This window comes from Anguilla rostrata, chromosome 2 (genome assembly GCF_018555375.3).
Source record: "Anguilla rostrata isolate EN2019 chromosome 2, ASM1855537v3, whole genome shotgun sequence".
Lineage (NCBI taxonomy): Eukaryota > Metazoa > Chordata > Actinopteri > Anguilliformes > Anguillidae > Anguilla > Anguilla rostrata.
Window position 1 is genome coordinate 46,922,085 of NC_057934.1, and position 19,749 is coordinate 46,941,833.

The 19,749-nt window shown below is 40.9% G+C and overlaps 1 protein-coding gene across 4 annotated transcripts; it reads right to left on the reverse strand.

Moving 5' to 3' along the window:
* Positions 1–1,279: 1,279 nt before the first annotated feature.
* Positions 1,280–17,815, reverse strand: LOC135248236 (phosphoribosyl pyrophosphate synthase-associated protein 2). Of its 4 annotated transcripts, XM_064322608.1 has the most exons (12): positions 17,659–17,815; positions 13,837–13,941; positions 13,383–13,543; positions 10,771–10,823; positions 7,126–7,192; positions 6,533–6,705; positions 5,658–5,773; positions 4,211–4,266; positions 3,886–4,034; positions 3,690–3,760; positions 3,307–3,453; positions 1,280–3,033 (listed from the first exon to the last, which is right to left on the reverse strand). In XM_064322608.1, the coding sequence occupies exons 3-12, from the start codon at positions 13,463–13,465 to the stop codon at positions 2,875–2,877; spliced, it is 1,074 nt and encodes a 357-aa protein (XP_064178678.1). In that variant the 5' UTR covers positions 13,466–13,543; positions 13,837–13,941; positions 17,659–17,815; the 3' UTR covers positions 1,280–2,874. The 4 variants fall into 4 exon arrangements, with proteins under 4 accessions (XP_064178678.1, XP_064178677.1, XP_064178676.1 ...); XM_064322607.1 differs by lacking the exon at positions 13,837–13,941 and having other exon boundaries at positions 17,659–17,814; XM_064322606.1 differs by lacking the exons at positions 13,837–13,941; positions 17,659–17,815 and adding an exon at positions 17,339–17,639.
* Between the last annotated feature and the right edge of the window lie 1,934 nt (positions 17,816–19,749).

Below are 19,749 nucleotides of genomic sequence, written 5' to 3' on the forward strand. Positions count from 1 at the left end.
ATCATTAGCTTTCTGCTAATAAACAAAAAAGCCTGTATTAACCATGGTTAAAAACTATGACCCCTGTTAGATTTTAAGCAATCTGTAATGTTTCTGGATGAGGCAGATCCTCCTCTTTATGGTGAAACACAACAGAAACACAATAGTAATCGTGTTCCAGCAATTCCCGACTCTGGGATAGCAGGTATTGTTTGGGGAGGACGCTATGAGGGACGGTGTTTGGCAGGTGGCCCATCAGACAGAGGGCTGTGTTTGCATGGTGTTCGCAGGCTGTAATGGCTGAGCGGGTGGAGACAAACAGCAGCCTGAAAGAGGCGGAGAGGCCTCTGGCCGAGCAGGGGGTCACATAATGGACGGAGGACGGACGTGAGCAGGAACTACGTGTGCCAGAGGAGAGACGGCTTTCACCCATTAACGATCTTTCACTGCAAGCCGGCGTGGCCAGTGGTAGGAGCGATGAGGAACATCCACTCAAGCCCCTGCAGTCCAATATTTGAGCTCTCCTTCAGTTTCCAAAATCTATGACCTTGGTGCTGCTCACAAATATCCCCACAGAGGATATGTATAGATCAGCCTATTGTGCCACCATTGAAAATATTCAATCTACATTTTTGAATTTAGTTTCATCCAATTAGTTATTCTGTACGTTCATAGATGGTTGGATAGGCAAGACGAGAATGGTGTTACTTGGTCCATACAATTGGAAGGCATGGGTTTGATTTTGTTTTTCTGCACAAAATTAGGCATAACATCCTGGAGGAGCAGATGGCAGTGACTGCACTGACGTCAGGCTCAAGTGGCCACTGTCAAAAAAAAAGAGTGCAATTACCATTAATCTCAATCAACTAATAACTCAAACAAGCCAGGGGACTAAAAGCAAAGGGCCTGCACTCTCCCACAACAAGGATCCGGCCAGAGACCGGGAAGATGAGTCAGCAGCTCTGACAGGACACAGGAAGAGACTAATTGCACATGCTAAGCGCTAATTGCACTACCCCATCTGATCAGGGAACAGGGCTGCCCAAATGGACATCCTTAGAGAGTGCACATGTTCTTCCCCAGTCGCATGGTGTCCCAGTGATGTAAACGGATAGCACAGCGAGACTTGGTGTACAGGGTACATCCAAAACATCGAGTCATCAATTTCATCCACAATGGTCACACAGGCTCCTCAGCATGCAGGCCCTGTAGAGGATGGTGTAACCCAGAAATGGGAGTCATATGACTAACAATTCTTCAGACATGTCACTAGAAGTAAAAACACAACGTCAAGTCAGAGGAAATTTGACCGTTTTTATTTTTTATCAGTCGCTGAAAATAAATACAAAAGCTAGGGCTGGGGTAATTGCTTTCATCTGGTGTTTCTTTTTTTTCCACTTGAATTGGCCTTAAAATGATCCATTAAAAATGCAAGGAAAGGTTTACAATTCAACCAAAAACAGGTGTCGGGTGTCTGCTCCACACCCACCCACCCCCCACCCCCCCAGCCTTCAGCCAGCAGTCCTGGCTCTTAATGTGAGACAAGTCCTCCCAGTTTTACATCATTCTTCACTTATATTCAACAGTTCTCCTGAGAAACCAAATTTAACACTCAGTGACACCACCTAGTGACAAAAAGAATAAATAAATAAAAATAAATATTTTTTTAGTTTTTGCTCATTGTCTTCTAAATTTAAAATATTAATATCCAGTACATTTACAGCCCCGTAATTTAAGGTAATTAAAAAGTATTTTTGTCTCCGCTAAGCGGTGTGGTGTTCCAGGATCAGCTTTTGAAGGCATACGGCCTGTGTTTACAGAAAGGACTGAGTTATCAGAAAATAAATGGAAGCAATTAAATAAACACCAAATCTTACTCCCAGATCATTTAAACATGAGATTACACTGAAAAGTCAGAGCAACACCCAGGGTCACAAGTACAGAGTTAACTAGGAAGCCTGAGGGATTCTGGGGGAAACTGGTACCTCGTAAAAAGTGGACACGCCTTCACGGTGAACAAACAAAAACATTATTTCATTTAAACTTTACATTTGGGTTGTGATGTTATTTCAGGCATCTCTTTCCATCTACTAGAGTATAAAAAGATTTAAGAATAGATAACCATTTTGAAGTGTATTATACCCTGTTTTACACTCTGGGACAGCTATCGTATTTTAGACAGATAAAAAGTACAAAAGAGAGAAACTTGAGGCAAAATGACATGATTATACAGTCAAGTATAAACTGCTGTAAAGCTTTCGAGCAGTGGAGGTATATGCCTGCCCAGGGCGGCTTCAGGGATGAAGCCAGTCACAATACAGGTATGGAACGTCCCACAGCAAATAAAAATAAGTGTAGGACAGGGGAGATGGGACCCTGTGATTATGACAGAGGGCAAAGAGTGTCACTGTACATACAGAGCCAGAAAATGAAGAGGTCCAAGGCTGCTGCAAGGTGCTGACAATCGATTCCCAGCTGTTTGAAATCCCTGGTTTGGCCTTTAACTGCAGTGGGTTTTATAAAAAATGACTAAGCTTCTACCTGCCATTTGAATTCATGCTGCACTGCACAACCATTACCACCCTCCCCTTCAAATTCACTCACAGATCTGCACATTCTGGCAACGGCAGCGATCCACGGACAACCGACCGTACATTAGCAAGCACTGATTCAGAGACTACGTTTGCTTCAAGCGGTGGAAACAACTTCAATAAAATAACGAATCCTGGGCCCGAAAGGTCTACCGGAAACGGAGAATTAAAATCTATGGCGTACAGCTTCAGCTTCGGAGCACGGAGTCCCCGCAACACTGAGGCAAAGCGAGCGCACCGAGCGAGACTTGGCCACCGTGCAGCCGGGCGCCGGGGGGGCGGGCGAGACGCCCCGGCCGCGCCGTCAGTCGTCCACGCCGATGTTGCGGAACAGGTAGGACATGGACTCCCCGTTGTGGATGCGGCGGATGGCCTCGGACAGGATCATGCTGATGTCCACCGTCTTGATCTTGGGGCACTGCAGCTTCTGGATCTCGTGGGGGATCGTGTTGGTCACCACCACCTGGAGGGGAAGGGCATCACCGCATGAGCGCCTTGACGTGCTGACCGCGCGTCACCGACCACAAAAACCAGGCCCAGAGAACGGACGGCATCGCGTGACCAACCGCCCACTCCAAAACCTGAGACACGGTCCATCTGTAACAGACCTACCTTAAAATAGGCCTGGAAATTTTGTACCAGCAATAAAAGCTTCATTTATTCAGCATCGTTTCCACAACAAAATCGCAGCCTGAACTGAGCACCGAGCCTCATTGTTCACAACAGGATGTCTGACCTCATCAATGGCTGACTCCTCTATGAGCCGGGGTGCGTCAGAGGACAGGATGCCGTGTGTTGCCATTACGTAGATTTTGTAAGCCCCTCTCTCTTTCAGAGTGTCTGCTGCTGCCAGGAAAGTGGCCACGTCATCAATGATGTCATCCTGGGGGGGAACAAACAAGGACAAGCAATTTCAGTGACATACTACAGCCACGCACAGCTGAAGGCAAAAGTGTTAATATACTGCTGACTTTGAGAGGGTAGAGATTTACAGTAAACTGCACCAGCACAAAAGCTGGTATCAGCCTCTCAAGACTTATATGGGTACCTCAAAGATCCTGTTCTTCATGTGGTTGTTCTCAAACTGCATTCAAATAGGAGATTGGCTCCAAAACTCACCACAATGATAGCGATCCGTCCCCCGACATCCCCAACCACGGTGATTGGAGGCTTTTCTTTGGGAATCAGCACTGGTAACACATAGACAAATCTTTAAATCTTAGAATGTCCCGTTAAGTCACATTTAACAATACACAAGCAGCCGCATACAGTATGTAGTGCTAATGTGTCTTCCTCAGCTGCCGAGGGTACTTACAGGGTATCTCCAGGCTGGGGTGTATGGCGCCGATGTTTTTGACAGTGGGAGGGGAGTGCCGGCCATCCACAAGGTCCGACTCGGCGTCCTGCGCCTCGCCGTGGATGACCGCGATGCCCAGCCGGAGTCTCTCAGCGAAAGACTGCGCCCTGTGGGAACAGCACGCTACAGTTCAACTCGCCTGCACCTCAGACGCTCTACACCAGCTCAATTCAGCAAGCTGTCAATCACCCACTGACAAAGACTGGCAAAGACATGATGTGGACAAGAGACTGTAGAAATGGGGGGGAAAAAACACAGAGGAGAAAGAGAGGAGTGAACATACCTTTTTGCAGAAGCCGGAGATTTGGCCACAATTACTGCATTTCTATAGTCAGGAATCTGCAGATTTTAAACACATACACCCAACCCTCATTTGCAAGCCTCACTGCAGGGGCACATGCTTTCACACACCAAGGACGCTTTCACACTCTTCAAGGGGAAACAAGCCAGAAAAGAGAAAGGAAATTTGTCTTCTCACGAAAGTACTTAAATGCCTTATTGGTCCTTATTTCCCAAAGCAGGGAGCAAGACTTCTGGAGACTGAGAAGAATCGTGCACACCCTGCAGACTGAAGAGAGAGTACTACCGTTTACAGACCCAACATAACAAACATACCAAACATACCCTCATTTTATTAGTCTGTAGAGACAAGTTTTCTAATATGGTTACAAAGCCTCCTGGCTTATTCATATGAATATTTAATTTTATTCACTTGCATAGATATGAAATACTAAAGGAGAGGATTTAACACTTATGAAGTAAAAATTTAATTTGTCTGTAAAATGCCAAAGGAAGAAAATACTTCACCATTTAAAAAAAAAAAATATATATATATATATATCTACAGATAATTCTGTATGACCTTTCTAGTTTTAAGAATTCTACATATCTGTCAGCAAAGACACCAACATAAGAATTGCCAGAATTTGGGTTTAATCATCAAAGCCCAACAAAAGAGCCCAACAGAAAAAAAGAAGGGGGGCCAGACTAGAAAACCTACGGTGACGCACACACCATGAGAAAATAACATACTAGAAATATTAGAGTTTTTTTTTGGGAGTTGAACAATGAACACACCACTGTGGTGCAAGGAATGTGGTGCAGGGCACAAACGCAATGTCAGCATTTTCAAAGCTGGGAAACTTTCATCAATAGAAAAACAAATCAAAGCATTTATGCAACAAACAGCCTAACTTCTAAAAGCAATAAAATAAACGTCAAGGCATGAGTTGGAATAATTTCAAGTATAGCCCACAGCAACACTAAACTGCGCCAGATTGAACAATGAAAAAGTAAAGCCTTTATTAAAAGTGAAAGTGCCAATAAAACTCAATTTCAATTGGGGAAATGTACAATGGCAAACAACACAGACCAGCTGAGATATTAATTTGGAATTTACTTTCCTTGTGCTTCACTCACAAAATCTTATATCTTTCCGCAGGATTATCATTAGAATCGCAAAATGAACAGGCCCTCTTCAAAGACAAAAAGGCTTTTGTTGAATGGCCATTGTTCCAAGCCTAACATACCTGTAAGTTCACGAAGCAGTACATTTCAATTCCACCATCTTGTACTACAGAAATTATTATTAATTGTAGTTGACGTGTCACAGCCAGTGGCAGCCATTATGGGGTTCCCTAGGCTGCCATTCAAAGCCACTATGGGTCATAAGTGTCACCTACAGGGTTTGTCTGCGTGAGCTTCCTGTGCATCGCTGTAGCCAGGCTTACCTCCTCTTGGATGTACTGCAGGAGGAAGGGGGAGGCACGCAGGTTATCCACAGGGATATTGAAGAAACCCTGGATCTCCTTCTGGTGCAGATCCATGGTGATCAGATGGGTCAGCCCTACAGGGAAATCCACAGACACTATGAAGTCAGAGCCTGGTGATCAACATTATAAAAGGGCTTCACAGGTAAATTACTGATAAAATGGGTTTTAAACAACTTCAAAGGAATGGCAATACACATTCTTTGAATCAATGACCTCTGCAAATAGAAATTTTAATCTGTCCTAATGAGGGTAGAGTTTCTAATTGACTGTCACAATCAAATTGCACCCATCACAACTTTAGTAGACATTTTGCACTTTAATCTTACTTTTTCCATTTAATATTTAAAACATAGCCACCCAGCTTTCTCACTGCCTCTTTGAATGTAGGTGAAAATTAATTGGCCAGAGATTTAAGGAAAATATCTTAACATAGATCAATAGTTTGTAATGCACCTGCCCTGTTGAGAAAGATAACGAGGGTGATACTAAATGAAGGAGAAACAGGAATACTGCAGGATAGGAAAAGGAGAAGATGAGAGTGTGTGTGCGACTGTGCGTGTATGCGTACATATATGAACATATGTGTGCACATGCAGATACTATGCACATACTAATTAAATTGTCTTTTACATGGGCAGGTGTTAATTAATGACCTGAAACATATATTATATTATTGTCTGTCCAGAAAGAGTCTTCTTTTCAATCCAAAATTTGGTACACAATGGAGAACTTGTTGGTAAACAGATCCTATTCCTTAATGCACCGGCATGCGAAGACGAGTCACGCTGGTCTGCGGCTAAGGGTGACAGCGAGCGCTCAGCGTAGAGCCTCACCTGCTTTACACATCATGGAGGCGAGGAGCTTGGACACAATGGAGCCCCTCTTCCTCATCTTACACTGCTTGCTGTAGGGAAAGTACGGTATGACCCCGATGATGCTGCGCGCACAGGAGGTCCTGCAGGCATACACCATGATCAGGAGCTCCATGACGATCGTATTCACGTCTCTGCGGAGAGACAGATACGGAGCGAGAGTGTGAGAGACAGGGGGCGTGCAAGCCGGACTGCGGCAGACAGAGAGACGAAGGGCAGGTGGGACAGAATGAGAGACATACGGATGAGCAGACAGGGTGAAGCTAAAATGGCCACCTAGACCACACTGCCAGCCCTTTGCTGGGAACAGCACACGTATTTCTGCCAATCAAGTGCGAGCGGGTGCCCTTCTTTCCCTACCGCATTAAAGTGAGCGGAAACTGAGCATGAGAGACTTCTCACTGTCGCACGATCTGAACAACACATCTTTCTGGCCAATTAACATGTCAGGCTTTCTTCTGTAGCAGTTCTCCCGTGCTTTAATCAACATTCCCTAGCAACAAGTTGTTACCATGCTTCATTAATCCCATCAGGCCTCCTGTGAGGAGACTTACTTAGAGACCGTCTGGATGATGAAGACATCTTTTCCTCGAACAGACTCCTGAATCTGAACTCGTGTTTCTGTGGGGACAGAGATATTGCGCAGTGAGCAAAATGCCAAGGGACCGCCTCCATTTACTTCAAAACAGCAGATACAGAGAACTGCCTCAATGATGCAACGTCAAACAAATAAGTGTCCGTAGCAAGTTAAACACATGCAGTGAGTCTCTGCTTACAGAGAATCAGCATGTGAAGGAAATTAGTCTCCTCAGCAATTCTCTAACCCCCCCACCCCACATAAAACTAGACTGAAAACCATAAGTCTTGGCTATAAAACTGCCCATGCCTCCCATGTATTAAAGTTCATTCAAAATTCAGCAACCAACATTTAAATTCTATCTATATGCAAACAAATGTGAATCTGCCTTGAAAAAAACACAAATTCTCTTCCATAAACATCCATTTTTAAGCCTTTTCTTTTTGTTTGTTATTAGCTACATTCTTCAATCGCTAGTTTATTTTTTTAAAGGAATATGCTAAAACCACTGGCAGTAAATTTCAAAATGAAACAAAGTACTCCTGTTTATTCCAATAACCGTCTTCATAATACTGCACAGCAGTCATTCAGCTCAGAATTAAATCATGAACCTCCGATATCGGCAGAAACTTTTTGAAATGTATTTGACGGGAGAGGTGCGTAGTGTAAATAATTACCGACACCGTCAAAAGGTGTGTCCACCCTTCACCCTTTGTTGGTTTAACAAACTTTGCATTTAACACCTGCATGACCTCAGCAGCTGTGCATTAGATTCCATGACCATGTGAAATATACAGTGCTCTTATAATCTTATGGTGATACGACTGTTTTAACATGAAATCATTTTCCTTTCATCTCTGGTGTTTGTGGCCAAAAAGCTCCACTTTTTATGCAATCTGACCATACAACACGCTCCCAATCAAAGTTTGAGCATTTGCGGTTAGACAACTTCTGGAAAGCCTTCCAAATAGCTTGCTAGCATTGCGGTGGCATTGAATTGCAGTTTTTGACCCCAAGATGAAACCAACTGCTGTAAAAAAAAATAAAAAAATAAAAAAATTTCTCTCATTTTATTTTTTTGTTCTCTGACCTACCACACATTGATGGATGCCAAATGAAGCCCTCTTACAGTATAAGTTCCTAAAGACTCAGATGAACTGGAAAAAATAAAATATATGGAAATATACTTCTATTAGATTCTGCTCCCAAGAATTTCTAGGGGTGACAAGTTTCTGACATACTTATTCCTTTGAACAATTTTACCTTAGTTAAAGGTTAGGCGTGTCTCCTATTTCGTCTCCTATTTTGAGTGCAATAAAACAATAAATAGTAGTAAATAGTAAATGCAGTAAGTAGTAACTAAAATAGTAACATTTTAACAGGAGTTTTTTTGCTCATCTTTAAGAAGGATACCTACAATTCCACAGGGCAAAGCTTGGGAGTGCATGATGACATTCAGAAATGCAAATATGAACTTGGGAAGGGAAATTCTGTTTCCAAAGGGAAATTCAGCATGGCTCACATGACAAGCCAACAACAAGCAGGGGGAAGCCATTCCACACGACTGCCCGTGAACAATCAGGGGACACATCTCTGGCCAACCGCAAAGACACACCATGATCTGAACGCACAACTTCCCTACGCCGCCCACTCATTCATTGTGTTAAAGTCCTGCTTTCTAGTTCCGTACGTCACGCTCGCCAGCGCACACTCTAAAACAAACATCTGAATCCAGCTAAATTCTTGAAAAGAGGGAACCAGACTGTCAGCTGAAAGTGTTTCCGTATTAAAAAGCATTTTCAGACACCAGGAGGTCAATTATCATACAGCCAAGCCATTATTTTATACAGTGACTGCAAGGAGATATATGAACATGCGTCCTTTTAAAAAAAAAAAAAAAAGAGGAAACCCTTCAACTCAGATAGGAAGTAAATGGTTGAGCAACTTCACCTCAACAATGGTTGAAAAGCAAGAAAACAAGATCAATCTGAATTGTCACTACTGTAATGTAAGTTGGTAATGGTGGTTATTTGTGCTATATTTGTGTTTGGATTGTGCAAATGTATTTCAAATAATTATTTAGATCCTTTTAAGGTAATGTTTATGGTGCTTTAAAAGGGATCCTTTAGTTGTAGATGAAATAAATTTCACTTCAACAGAAATTCATTGCGAAATGAGCTTAATCCAATCAGGGCACTGATATGAGAACACACCTTTTGACTAAGCCCTGCCATAGGTTCATTAGACTGCCACACAAATGCATCACCTACCTGATTAACAATGCAGGTATCACCCATACTGAACCATATTTAGAAACAAATGTTAGCAACTTAATTCATAACCTGAGTGTGTGCACCTCAGCTAAAAAGAGAAGCAAAATTTTCAGTCACTATAGGAAGAACAGACGCAGTGGTACACACAGATCTATGACTGGATCTGAATGCAGAGCTGAAGGTTAAATAATCATTACCTAAGAGGGCAGAGGATTTCCATATGTAGAACAAATGCCAGGAGGCATAAAAAAACACACATTTCCAAAAGAAGCAAAGAGAACAGTATAAGAGTTACATGTTTTTATCCATATCATTATTATTATTACTACATTTATAACAGGTTATATAAAATGATGTCCTATAACTCCATTGCTTGTATCTTCTATACGATGAGGGCTGATGAGTCAGACACCAATATATCACAGGCCAAAATTTTCCTCCTCCGGGCCTTGAAGAACATTACATTGACATTGCATTTATTCCACTGACGCTTTTATCCAAAGCAACGTACAATAATTGCATACTGAAGGTCACTGGAAGAAAAAGCAAGGAGGGAGAATGCAGCTGGACACTGGGAAAGTTTTACTTTTCAAGCTAATGAGGCGATTGTCCTTGGTACAGACATGCACAGGGGTGCGTAGCCTCTCTCACAGAATATAAAGCATGGGTCTGCAACCCTGGTCCAGGACAGCCACAGGCTCAGCTGGTTTTTGTTGTTACTCTGCACTTAATCTAGTAGAGCGGATGATTACACAGTTAACTTACTTCACATGGTTGCATGGGTCTAAACTGAGTGCAAATTTTAAGATGAAAACAAAAACCAGCAGAGCTTACGGCTCTGCAGGACCAGGGTTGCAGACCCCTGGTTAAAAGGACTGCTGTAAACAAGGATTTTTTTTTTTAGTACGGTGTTAACTCTGTCAGCAGGCATACTCTTTCTGTAGAAATAAAGACCCTCATAAATCAATAAAATGTCAAGTGTTTTCCTGCCTGGATTGCCGCTTCATTGCAAGAGAAGGGTGTTTATTTCCTTCTCAACAACACCACTCAAGATTCATGAAGAAATTAGTCAGTGCCATTTCCCAAATACACAAATATATTCAACGCTCATCTAAACAGCAGCCACAAGGAGTGCAGCAACAGCAAAAATGGAGCAAAAAAGGTTGATTATCAAAATACTGCAATCCATATCAAGCTCATAACTTCCCCTTTCAAACTCTGAAAGTTCTTACATTCACTTTCACAAGACATGACCTTGAGAGTTCCAGTGCCATTGGGGACCAGAACCTTTGTTTAGTGAGAAATGTCCAGTGAGTGGAGATCTCTGTGGCCTTCAGGGCTAAACTCACCTCGATTGGCCTCCTGATACACCTGCACTTTCCCCAGCTCCACTCCGAGGCGCCTGCTCAGGAAGACAGAAACACTGCCATTCAGATACATTCAGAAAATAAGTCACACATCAGTAAGGAAGACCTGGCATCACACATGGAAGCACAAGTGAAGTGAACACTGGAGAGTTGGGCTTTACCAGTGCAGACAGCGTGGTGACAAACAGTGCCGAGATGATTTAACGATTCAACCAATCCTTCATAATTTGCAGCAATACAAGCATGCAAATCATCCAATCCAAAATATTAGATTGCACTACGAAAAATGGCACAGTTCCGCCTTATTTCTTTTAGCTAACGGGCCATTTCCATCTACAGACCCTGGACAATGATATAAATAGTGGTACAGAACAGTGGTTCTCAACCTTTTTGCGCCAAAGACCCCCCGTGTCCATGGAAATATTACAGCCCGCCCACATCTCAAAGCAAAAATCCTTCTTAATCTATAGAAAGTAAAAAGGTTATTTTATATACTATTCATTGCTTCCTTCGTGTTATTTATTTAGCTGAATAATTACTTAGGCTATGTCTTGAGTTTTTTTGCAATTAAAGTTTTCAATAATTTGCCATCATTTCAAGGCCCCCCTGGCAGCTCCCTGAGAACACACAAATGCAAATGCAACCATAAAATCATGGCATACAAATACAATTGCTGCACCAAATTTAAAGTAATGCAAACTTGTCTGGTAACATAACATCTATTATTTGACTTCACAGGAAAAAGTCTGCAAATGTCCAGATCAGTGGGAAGCTCATTCCATTCCTTTAAAGCTTAAAAAGAAAAAGACTTTGCGAAGGCAGTACATCATTTAGGAACACTAAACTGCCCCCTTCTAGTTGACATTGTAACCCTGCACATCCACCCAGAGCAGAGTTGAACAAAGGTATTCAAGGGTGGAGGAGCAGCTTCATTGATCACCTTAAACACCAAACATCTCAGTACATAATGAGGTTCTCAAAATTAAATGTTATATCTAGAAAATATATGGCAGCGACATTATTGTCGCAATTTCCAATCAAACATTTTGAGAGCTTGTTCGTACAATGACTCAAGTGGTTTCAGTGCTGTTTTGCTCACCTGCAACCTGCATGACATCCAGTAGGAAAAGTGCAGGAAAACCATGGCATGCAGAAATGTCTCAACCAATGCCTCAACTGTTAAGGGTTTCTCATATATCTGAGGTTGGCCAAGTTACACTTCAATGTATGTATGTATCTGTATCTATTTATATCACAAAAGGAAGAAGTCTGAAGCACACAGATGTTCCATCTTTTTATATGCTTCTTGAAACTAAAGGCAGGATCCAGTATAACATCCCAAAAAATTTTTACATTTTGATTTTTTTGTCTATCAATGCAAATGTCACTCAATATAGTACTTATGTTTTGGTTTATAGGTGAAATACATGCTCACCGTTTTGCTTCAATTCAGAGTGAGACAGGAATCGTTGAGCTATTTTGCAACTTTCTCCATGGCTTATGAAGTTTCAAAATGACTCAACGATTCCTGTCTCACTCTGAATGTTGAGTTACATCTTTAATTATGAGGGTGAGTATGCACACTCCGTTCACAATACTCAAATGTCTCATGCGAGTGTATGTACTCACTGTCGTAAGTAAAGATCTAACACGAAACATTCCACTTAAAGTCTTCTCCAGCATTGAAAAAAGAGCTTTACTGCTCGCTTTAGCAAGACAACGGACATCCAGGCATCAAGAGTAAAAAGAGTCAAAGATAGCAGTTGGTACAGGCTAATTAAACTAGCTAGGTAGCCAAAATGCTCTGGAGATAATATACAAATAACAACGGTTAAAAAACTGGCTGAACACTAAATAGAAACAAACAACAGATACTATAAACACTATTCACAATGGTATATAGAAACTAACTGTTTAAAATGTCAGTGAAGTACAGGAGGCAACCGAAGTGAGCATATGAATTTCTGAGGTAGCAAACTAACCAGAAGTAAACGGACACGGGTCCTAAACTGAAAGTGCATCATACTTCATTGTTCAAGAGGACAGGGCTATGGTTTTAGCACTAGAACGTTTAGTCAGTGTCATGCTAAAAATATAACCTATAACGTAATGTAATAAAAATTTTGAAACAGGCATACAAAATGCAATAAATCAAGAAAAGAAATGCACATAGGTTTGGCATGAATATGCCCCCGTTTCACACTAGGACTAGTAGTGTATTTGCTTTACTGCATGAACTTAAACGTTTGCTTGGGAGATCAACCATATCCAAATTAATGAATATCACTGTAAAAGCATACCTTTGTCTGAAACGTTAAAAGGGTAGAAAGGGGCCTTGCCTCAGGCTCATACTGAAAAACTACTCATTTGCTTGAGATGTGCTTCAGCTAGTTTTGTAAGTTTAAAAAACGGTGCAGTAGTTAGAACAGCAGTTTTGTTCCTTGGTAAAAACTTTCATGGACCGTAGTCAGCTACACCTTGTTCAATGAACAGAACATATTTTTTGTATTGGGTATTGCATGTATTGCTTGTAATTAAAGATTTCACAGGCTTTTTTCAGCAGTGTGGAATCCCATGGTATTCACCAAACTCACTCTGCAATCCTCTTGCCCAGCTCCATGCAGGATGGATTGGAGTTGGCCGTGAAGATGACCAGGCCTCCCTTGGTGGCATTCATATCTGGCTGACTCTTGGTGACGACTTCTTGGGACTCAGGCAATGGCTCCCTGGGCGCCCACGCGCTGCTGAACCCTTCCTGCAACAGCAGGATGACCAGAGTCACTCAACCACAACACACAGCAAGCTTTCATGGCCCACCTCTATGTCCACAGCAGCACAGTCTGGTGCGAATGTGGACAACACTTTGACAGAAAACTTAAAGCACTTTATTGAAAATGATTTTCCTTGGAGATCTACAAACAGCAATGTCAGCACTGACTAGTTAGAGACTGCACAAGGACCCTGGTTCCCAACCACTTAGGGTCTGTGATCCAGTGAGTCCTCTGTTCTGAAGCAGTTTTACAATGCCAGTCGTTAACTTTACTGTACCTGCGTCGCTACCGACCCCCACAGTATAAAGAGAATTACAGAGCAGCAAACCAGAGTCCAGTCCACAAGATTGACGCCAATGACTTCCCGCAATCAAAGAAGTGTCTAGAACAGCACCAAAGGAACATCATGTACAGGACAATGGAATAACACATCTGAGCATGCAGTATTTTACCTTATTTGCATTTCCATGATGTGGAAACTAAAGCACAACAAAGAAGAAATATGACATTGTTTATCTAATATTAATTGGAGAAAGGGTAGGTTATTATCCCCATACCAGTACCAACAGTATGGCCAACAGACTTGTAGGTCTAATTATCCATTTCAAAGAACCTTTGGTTGTGCTGAATGACAATAAGACCTACTGACTGACCACTGTTGGTACATCTGCTGTGAACCTTACACCAATCAATCCCTGTTGTTTCTTTAGTTTAAAAAGGTGTGATATTTTGGGTTTTATTCTAGCTTGTAGTTAGGTACTAGAAATGCACTTAAATTGCAATTACCTCTGTACTAGAAAAATCTCTCGATGTTGATAATTCAAAGATTAAGCAGTGAACAGTATATTGTTTATTAAATTATTTGTTTTTCCAACAATTAAGAAATTAATTTCAGTAATTTCATTAACCCTTGGATTGAATAACATTACTTGGCAGTAGCAGAGGTGTTTGGTGGACAAGGAGCTAGATTTATAACTGGTAACGTTCGTTTTATTCCCAAATGAGGATCAGTTCTTCGGTTCTTGAGTAAGGAATTAATTCCATTCAAATTCAAGTTCAGTACCAACTTTATGGTCCACGTTGGTTAAAATACAGACATTTGTCTTTGGCTCAAAGACCCAATTACAATACACAATTAAAAAGATGGGAAAACACTGAATAAATAATGAATACACACATTGCATGTTTAAGATAATACTGTAGACCTCCTGCAGTTGACATTCTTGTTTGCATTTAAAGCATATCTAATAGTAACTATAAAACTATTTGAAAAATGACAGTAATGTTAAAAAAAGGGTAGCCTATGCATGTACTAATGTATCCTGGAAAGGAGGGACTTGAAAGGAAACGCATTAAAACGCTATGAACGCTTAAATCTGATGTAACTATGGTCATTAATTAAATGTACCGCATTGATTAGATGGCTCGTAGAATAAAAACCTCACGTTAGCCTGTATACACGATTAAAGTAGTGGCTAACAACGACGCGAAAGTTTTCTCTCGATTCGAAAATGCCAGTCCACCTTAAATCGTTTGCGTTATGCAGCTGTATGCTTGCAGTCCTCGCGCCGTTGCAAAGGCTCTAATGTATTTTGAAATGCGAGCTACGGCTCAAAGGAGAAATTAAACAATAGTAGGCTAGTAATGTGACTAAATTTTTTATTTACATTTTTACTTCACGCTACGTTCGCTTTGCATGTATTTTACTACAAATAGGATATACCACTCAGTGTCAAACGCTATTTTTTCTCCCCAAAATATAATTGTATTAGGCTACGGGTGCATGAGAGAACAGAAACTAATGTAGGCTAAATCTGAAATAGTGTGCATGAAACATTACTGCACCATTTTCAAATAACACTCCAAATTGTATATATGAACCAAAACAGGAATATAAATCTGTTGAAAATTGACATATTGGATTGTAATTTATCCCTGATATTTAAAGGTCACAAACTTTTGATACTTGGTGACAGAAGAGATCCTGAAGAAGCAGTGACCTGATTTATGTGAAATATTACTGCGGCGTTCACAAACAATCCCAATCCAAACGGTCTATGTAATCCAACAGAGTCTTATTTAAAAATGTTTTGTATTGCAATTTCTCCCCAAAATTAAAAGTGTCAAAAATTAAATTTTTGACACTTATGACAGAACAGGTACGGAAGTAGCTCTTACCCAATTTGGGAGAAATTTTACTGTAGCATTTTCCAAGAACACCACATCAAACTTTGTGTAATCCAATGCAGGTTTATGTAAAAAAAAAAAAAAAATTGGATGGAATTTTTACCCGAAATGAAAATATTACTTTTTGTCTCTTTTTCCAATATGCTTGTACTGTAATGGTATATATTGACAGTTTGGAATGTTATTTAAAAACGGTGCAGCGATATTTCTTCCACACCATTTCAGATGTACATTAGTTTATGTTCTTCTCTCATACGTACGCGATTCAAGGTTGAGGCAATAAGATTTTGGGGAAGAAGAAAATTGCCTGTGACACTCGGGTATCTTATCTCTCCATATTACAGCCTTTAAAATATAGGTGAATTGAACGTAGCCTAAAATAAAATATAGATAAAAGAATTTCACATTGTCATAATAGTTCAATTTCTCATTTGAGTCGTAGCTCGCTTTTAGTAGCTAGCGTATAATCACTGCAAACGCGCAAGCAACACCGTGAAAGCGTACAATCGCAGAAAGCAACCGATTAAGGTGGGCCGGTTATTTGGAAATGGGTGACCCAGCGTCGTTAGCCGTCCCGGGCGACTTCAAATACTGAAATTAATGCGTTTAGCTATCCAGGTGATGGGACATTCTGTCGCATAATCACAGATGGATTCTCCTATTAATACTTAAGTGTAAATGTGACACGCGCCTTCATGTACAATTCCATGGCATCAAACAGCGAAATTGCATAAGCACAACAACAGAAAGCAATGCTATCTTTAGAAAATAACTTGCCGAGTCGTAGCTACTGCTACGATACAGCTAGCTATGGTTAACGTTATGCAACGAACCCTGGATATATTGTATCCTACTAGTCCCGGTTACGTGTAACCAGTGACTCTCTAACTTAAAAAATGAAAGTTAGCCTCGTAAAAGTGCAGGAATTTAGTCCATAATGTTGGTCAAGTTTCAGCCACACGAACAGGCACCAACTGCATAATGAAGCACGAGGCTGAAGAACGTATCATTAACACAGCAGCTGTGAACACCCGTGATGAAGTGTAGTGAACAACCGTTAAGTTTTTGTCTGTTTTAGTTGTGCGAAATAATGAAATGGCCGTATCGATTGGCTACACGATAACGTTAGAATATATCATAAAGAAACCGCTAGCCAGCGGACGTTAATCAACGTTCGCTATAGCTGTCTTTATTACTGCAACCTTACTGTTTCCACCAAGTCAATGTAAATGGATCTTTCTATAGAAAATCGAACGATAGCGAGATGACGTTAGTGAAAATTAACATTATCTTTCCTAAACCCCAGTGTGCTTTAAGGTAGTCTAGCTAACTCACGTTGCTAACCATAGGCTACCTATTAGGTGCGTAACAATTAGCTAACGTGCTTTTTTATCTCGCAAAAGGATAGTTAGCTAACTAAACATTCTGAAATAACTGCTAGCATTTTTGAGAGTTGGCTGTGGGCAATCCCATAGGTCATACATGTTGGTCATTCTAGCATGCTTGCTGATTTGGCTGTCAAGTGGTGTCATAGAGCACGCTTAGGTAAAATGGCTATTCAGGTAGTGTGACTAGGAAGCGAAAGAGCTAACCTGGTCTGTATTTTTCTGTTCCGCTAATCTGATGTGAAGACTAGAACAAGGGCTGTAGACACTTGATAAACACAATTGGCCACCTAGCAAGCCACCATACATCATGTGATGACCTTTTGCATCCCTGTCTGCTCCTAGCTACAGTAGCTAACGTTATCTTGCTATGTTCTTCCACTACTGAAATTGTGCTGTTCCGCTTCAGCTTCACGTGAAGCTTTCAAATGTAGACAGTGATAAAAACCTGCAAGGCATGCCTAGTTAAATAAAACCATACAATAGACGACCACCGTGGCAAATCACGAAAAAATTATTATTCTTACCAGTTTGGTGTTCTTTGTTCAGTTCCTAACCAGCCCAGTCAGTACCACTCTCTTCAACTAGTTAAACCTAACCCCCTAAAATGATTGACAGCCCCATAACCAATGGAACGCATAGATTATTATGACGATCTTCTGGCGAAAGGGGCCGCCATTGTAAACGGAACTAGAGAAGACAATACTCTCAGTTTCTCTGTTCCGCCGTTAGCTGCGTCAAGGTTGAAGAACATGCACCCTTCTTTGGGTTTGAATTCTTATATGAACCGTGAGTGAGCCGGACATCATGTCTGGTTGTCGTGCAACTACGCCCACAAGAATAACCCGCAACTAGCTTCAAGAAATAATAGCCTACTAGTGTTACGGCAACATTATTTTGAGCCACTGTGACACTCTATAAGTTTCCAGTTTATTTGTCATATGTGCAGTAACAACAGCAGAGCAGTGTTATGACGATGAAATGCGTTGGCTCCAGGCATCCCCAAATAAATATAGACCTAAGTAAAAATTAGTAAAAATATATAAGAAATTAAGGATAAACTATAAACAATAATAATGACATATTACTATAAGTAATAAAAAATATAGCCTACAATAAAAACTAACATCCAGTGAGTTGAGATAATAAGTGAAATAATACTCCGTAAAGTAAAAGGTGTACCAGTGCAGTTCCAGTAAAGTGTCTGTGTAAGAGAGAAAGAGAGAGAGGGAGAAAATACTCCACAGTCCAGGGATGCAAGATGCGGGAAATACATTTGTTTGTGAGTAGATATTAAATAATAAAATTTGCCGTACTGCCCTTGGCAGATAGAAATAATTATATGGCAATACCCAAAAAAGGTCGGTAAGGTTAGTTCCCAAGTGGTTGAGGCCTTTTTGTAAAATACGTTTTGGATTGCTACTTCTCTGGCTCCAAGGACTTAATTTTAACCTGTTTTTTGGTATCCAGATCGTGGTTTAAAATGTCAGTTATCTGATTTTAAACCGAGGTATTCATCCATCCCATGTATACCCGCTTCTTCATGGTCTGGGTCGCAGGGGCTTCTGGAGCCTACTACCCAACGTGCATTGGGCAAGAGGCAGGAGTACACCCGTCAAATTACCGCAGGGCACGTACACTATTCACGCACTCAGACATATGGGCAATTTAGACTCTTCAATTAGCCTAGACACCAGACACAGAGAGAACATGCAAAAGAAATGCCCAGGCTGGGATTCGAACAGAGTTCCTTCTTGCTGTGCACCGCCGCTTCCTAATGCACCATCGTGACCCCCCCGAGATATTTAGTTGAATGCAAATATATTAATACAAACCGACAGCAATGAAAAACAATACTGCGCATGGCCATTCAAAATGGAAAATTATATCGCTAGAGAACCAGCAATCCCATAGTGAATGACTCACTTGTATTTATAACCAAAGGCCACTGCCTTTTTTAAATCAAATAACAAAAAGTAATTTTGAAACGAATCACATTAGATACCTTTTTAATTGCCCTTTCTCTGCATGTTGAATTCATGATTTTTCCCTCCACAGCTCAACAGATGTAATTAGTCCTTTGAGCAAAAGATCACAATGAGGCTTTTAAGCTGGGATGGGATCAACTGATGTTACAAATGTGATTTTTTTCTTCTTTAAACTGGTAAATTGGCTGGCTAGGTATGCTATAGAGCACACAATAATTGTGACAGTGTAACAAAACTATGAACCCCAGTTTTTATACGCTCACTGTGTATTGCCCACTATATTTTGATCTATACTAGAACAGTGATATTACGGTCTATATAAAAATGAATGTTTTTCAAATTTCAAATTGATTGCCTTCGTGGGCACAAACAGTATTTGATTCAGTAAAAGATAGCTCTCTGTCAAGTTTACAGTATGCATGGTTTATCCAAGTCAGTTAGGCAACATTTGTTTATATCATAGCAAAGGAAAATGCTGTCAACACCAGGCATATTTATGAGCAAATTATTCAACAATGAACTAAGGAAGAAACAAAAATTAGGATGTATGAAGTTTCTTTCCTTCTTGACAATCCAAACTTTGTCGTGGTAGCATTAGGCCTACCATCGCTGAAGACAGAATTTGTGATT

Bases quoted from the DNA above. Each gene is read 5' to 3' on its own strand.
- LOC135248236 (XM_064322606.1), bottom strand. From the start codon at position 17,443: ATGATGTATGGTGGCTTGCTAGGTGGCCAATTGTGTTTATCAAGTGTC. The intron at 4,035-4,210 runs GTATGTTCACTC...CTGTTCCCACAG, and splicing joins TCTCCGGCTTCTGCAAAAAG to GGCGCAGTCTTTCGCTGAGA. The intron at 3,034-3,306 runs GTCAGACATCCT...CTTCCCCTCCAG, and splicing joins AGGAGTCAGCCATTGATGAG to GTGGTGGTGACCAACACGAT.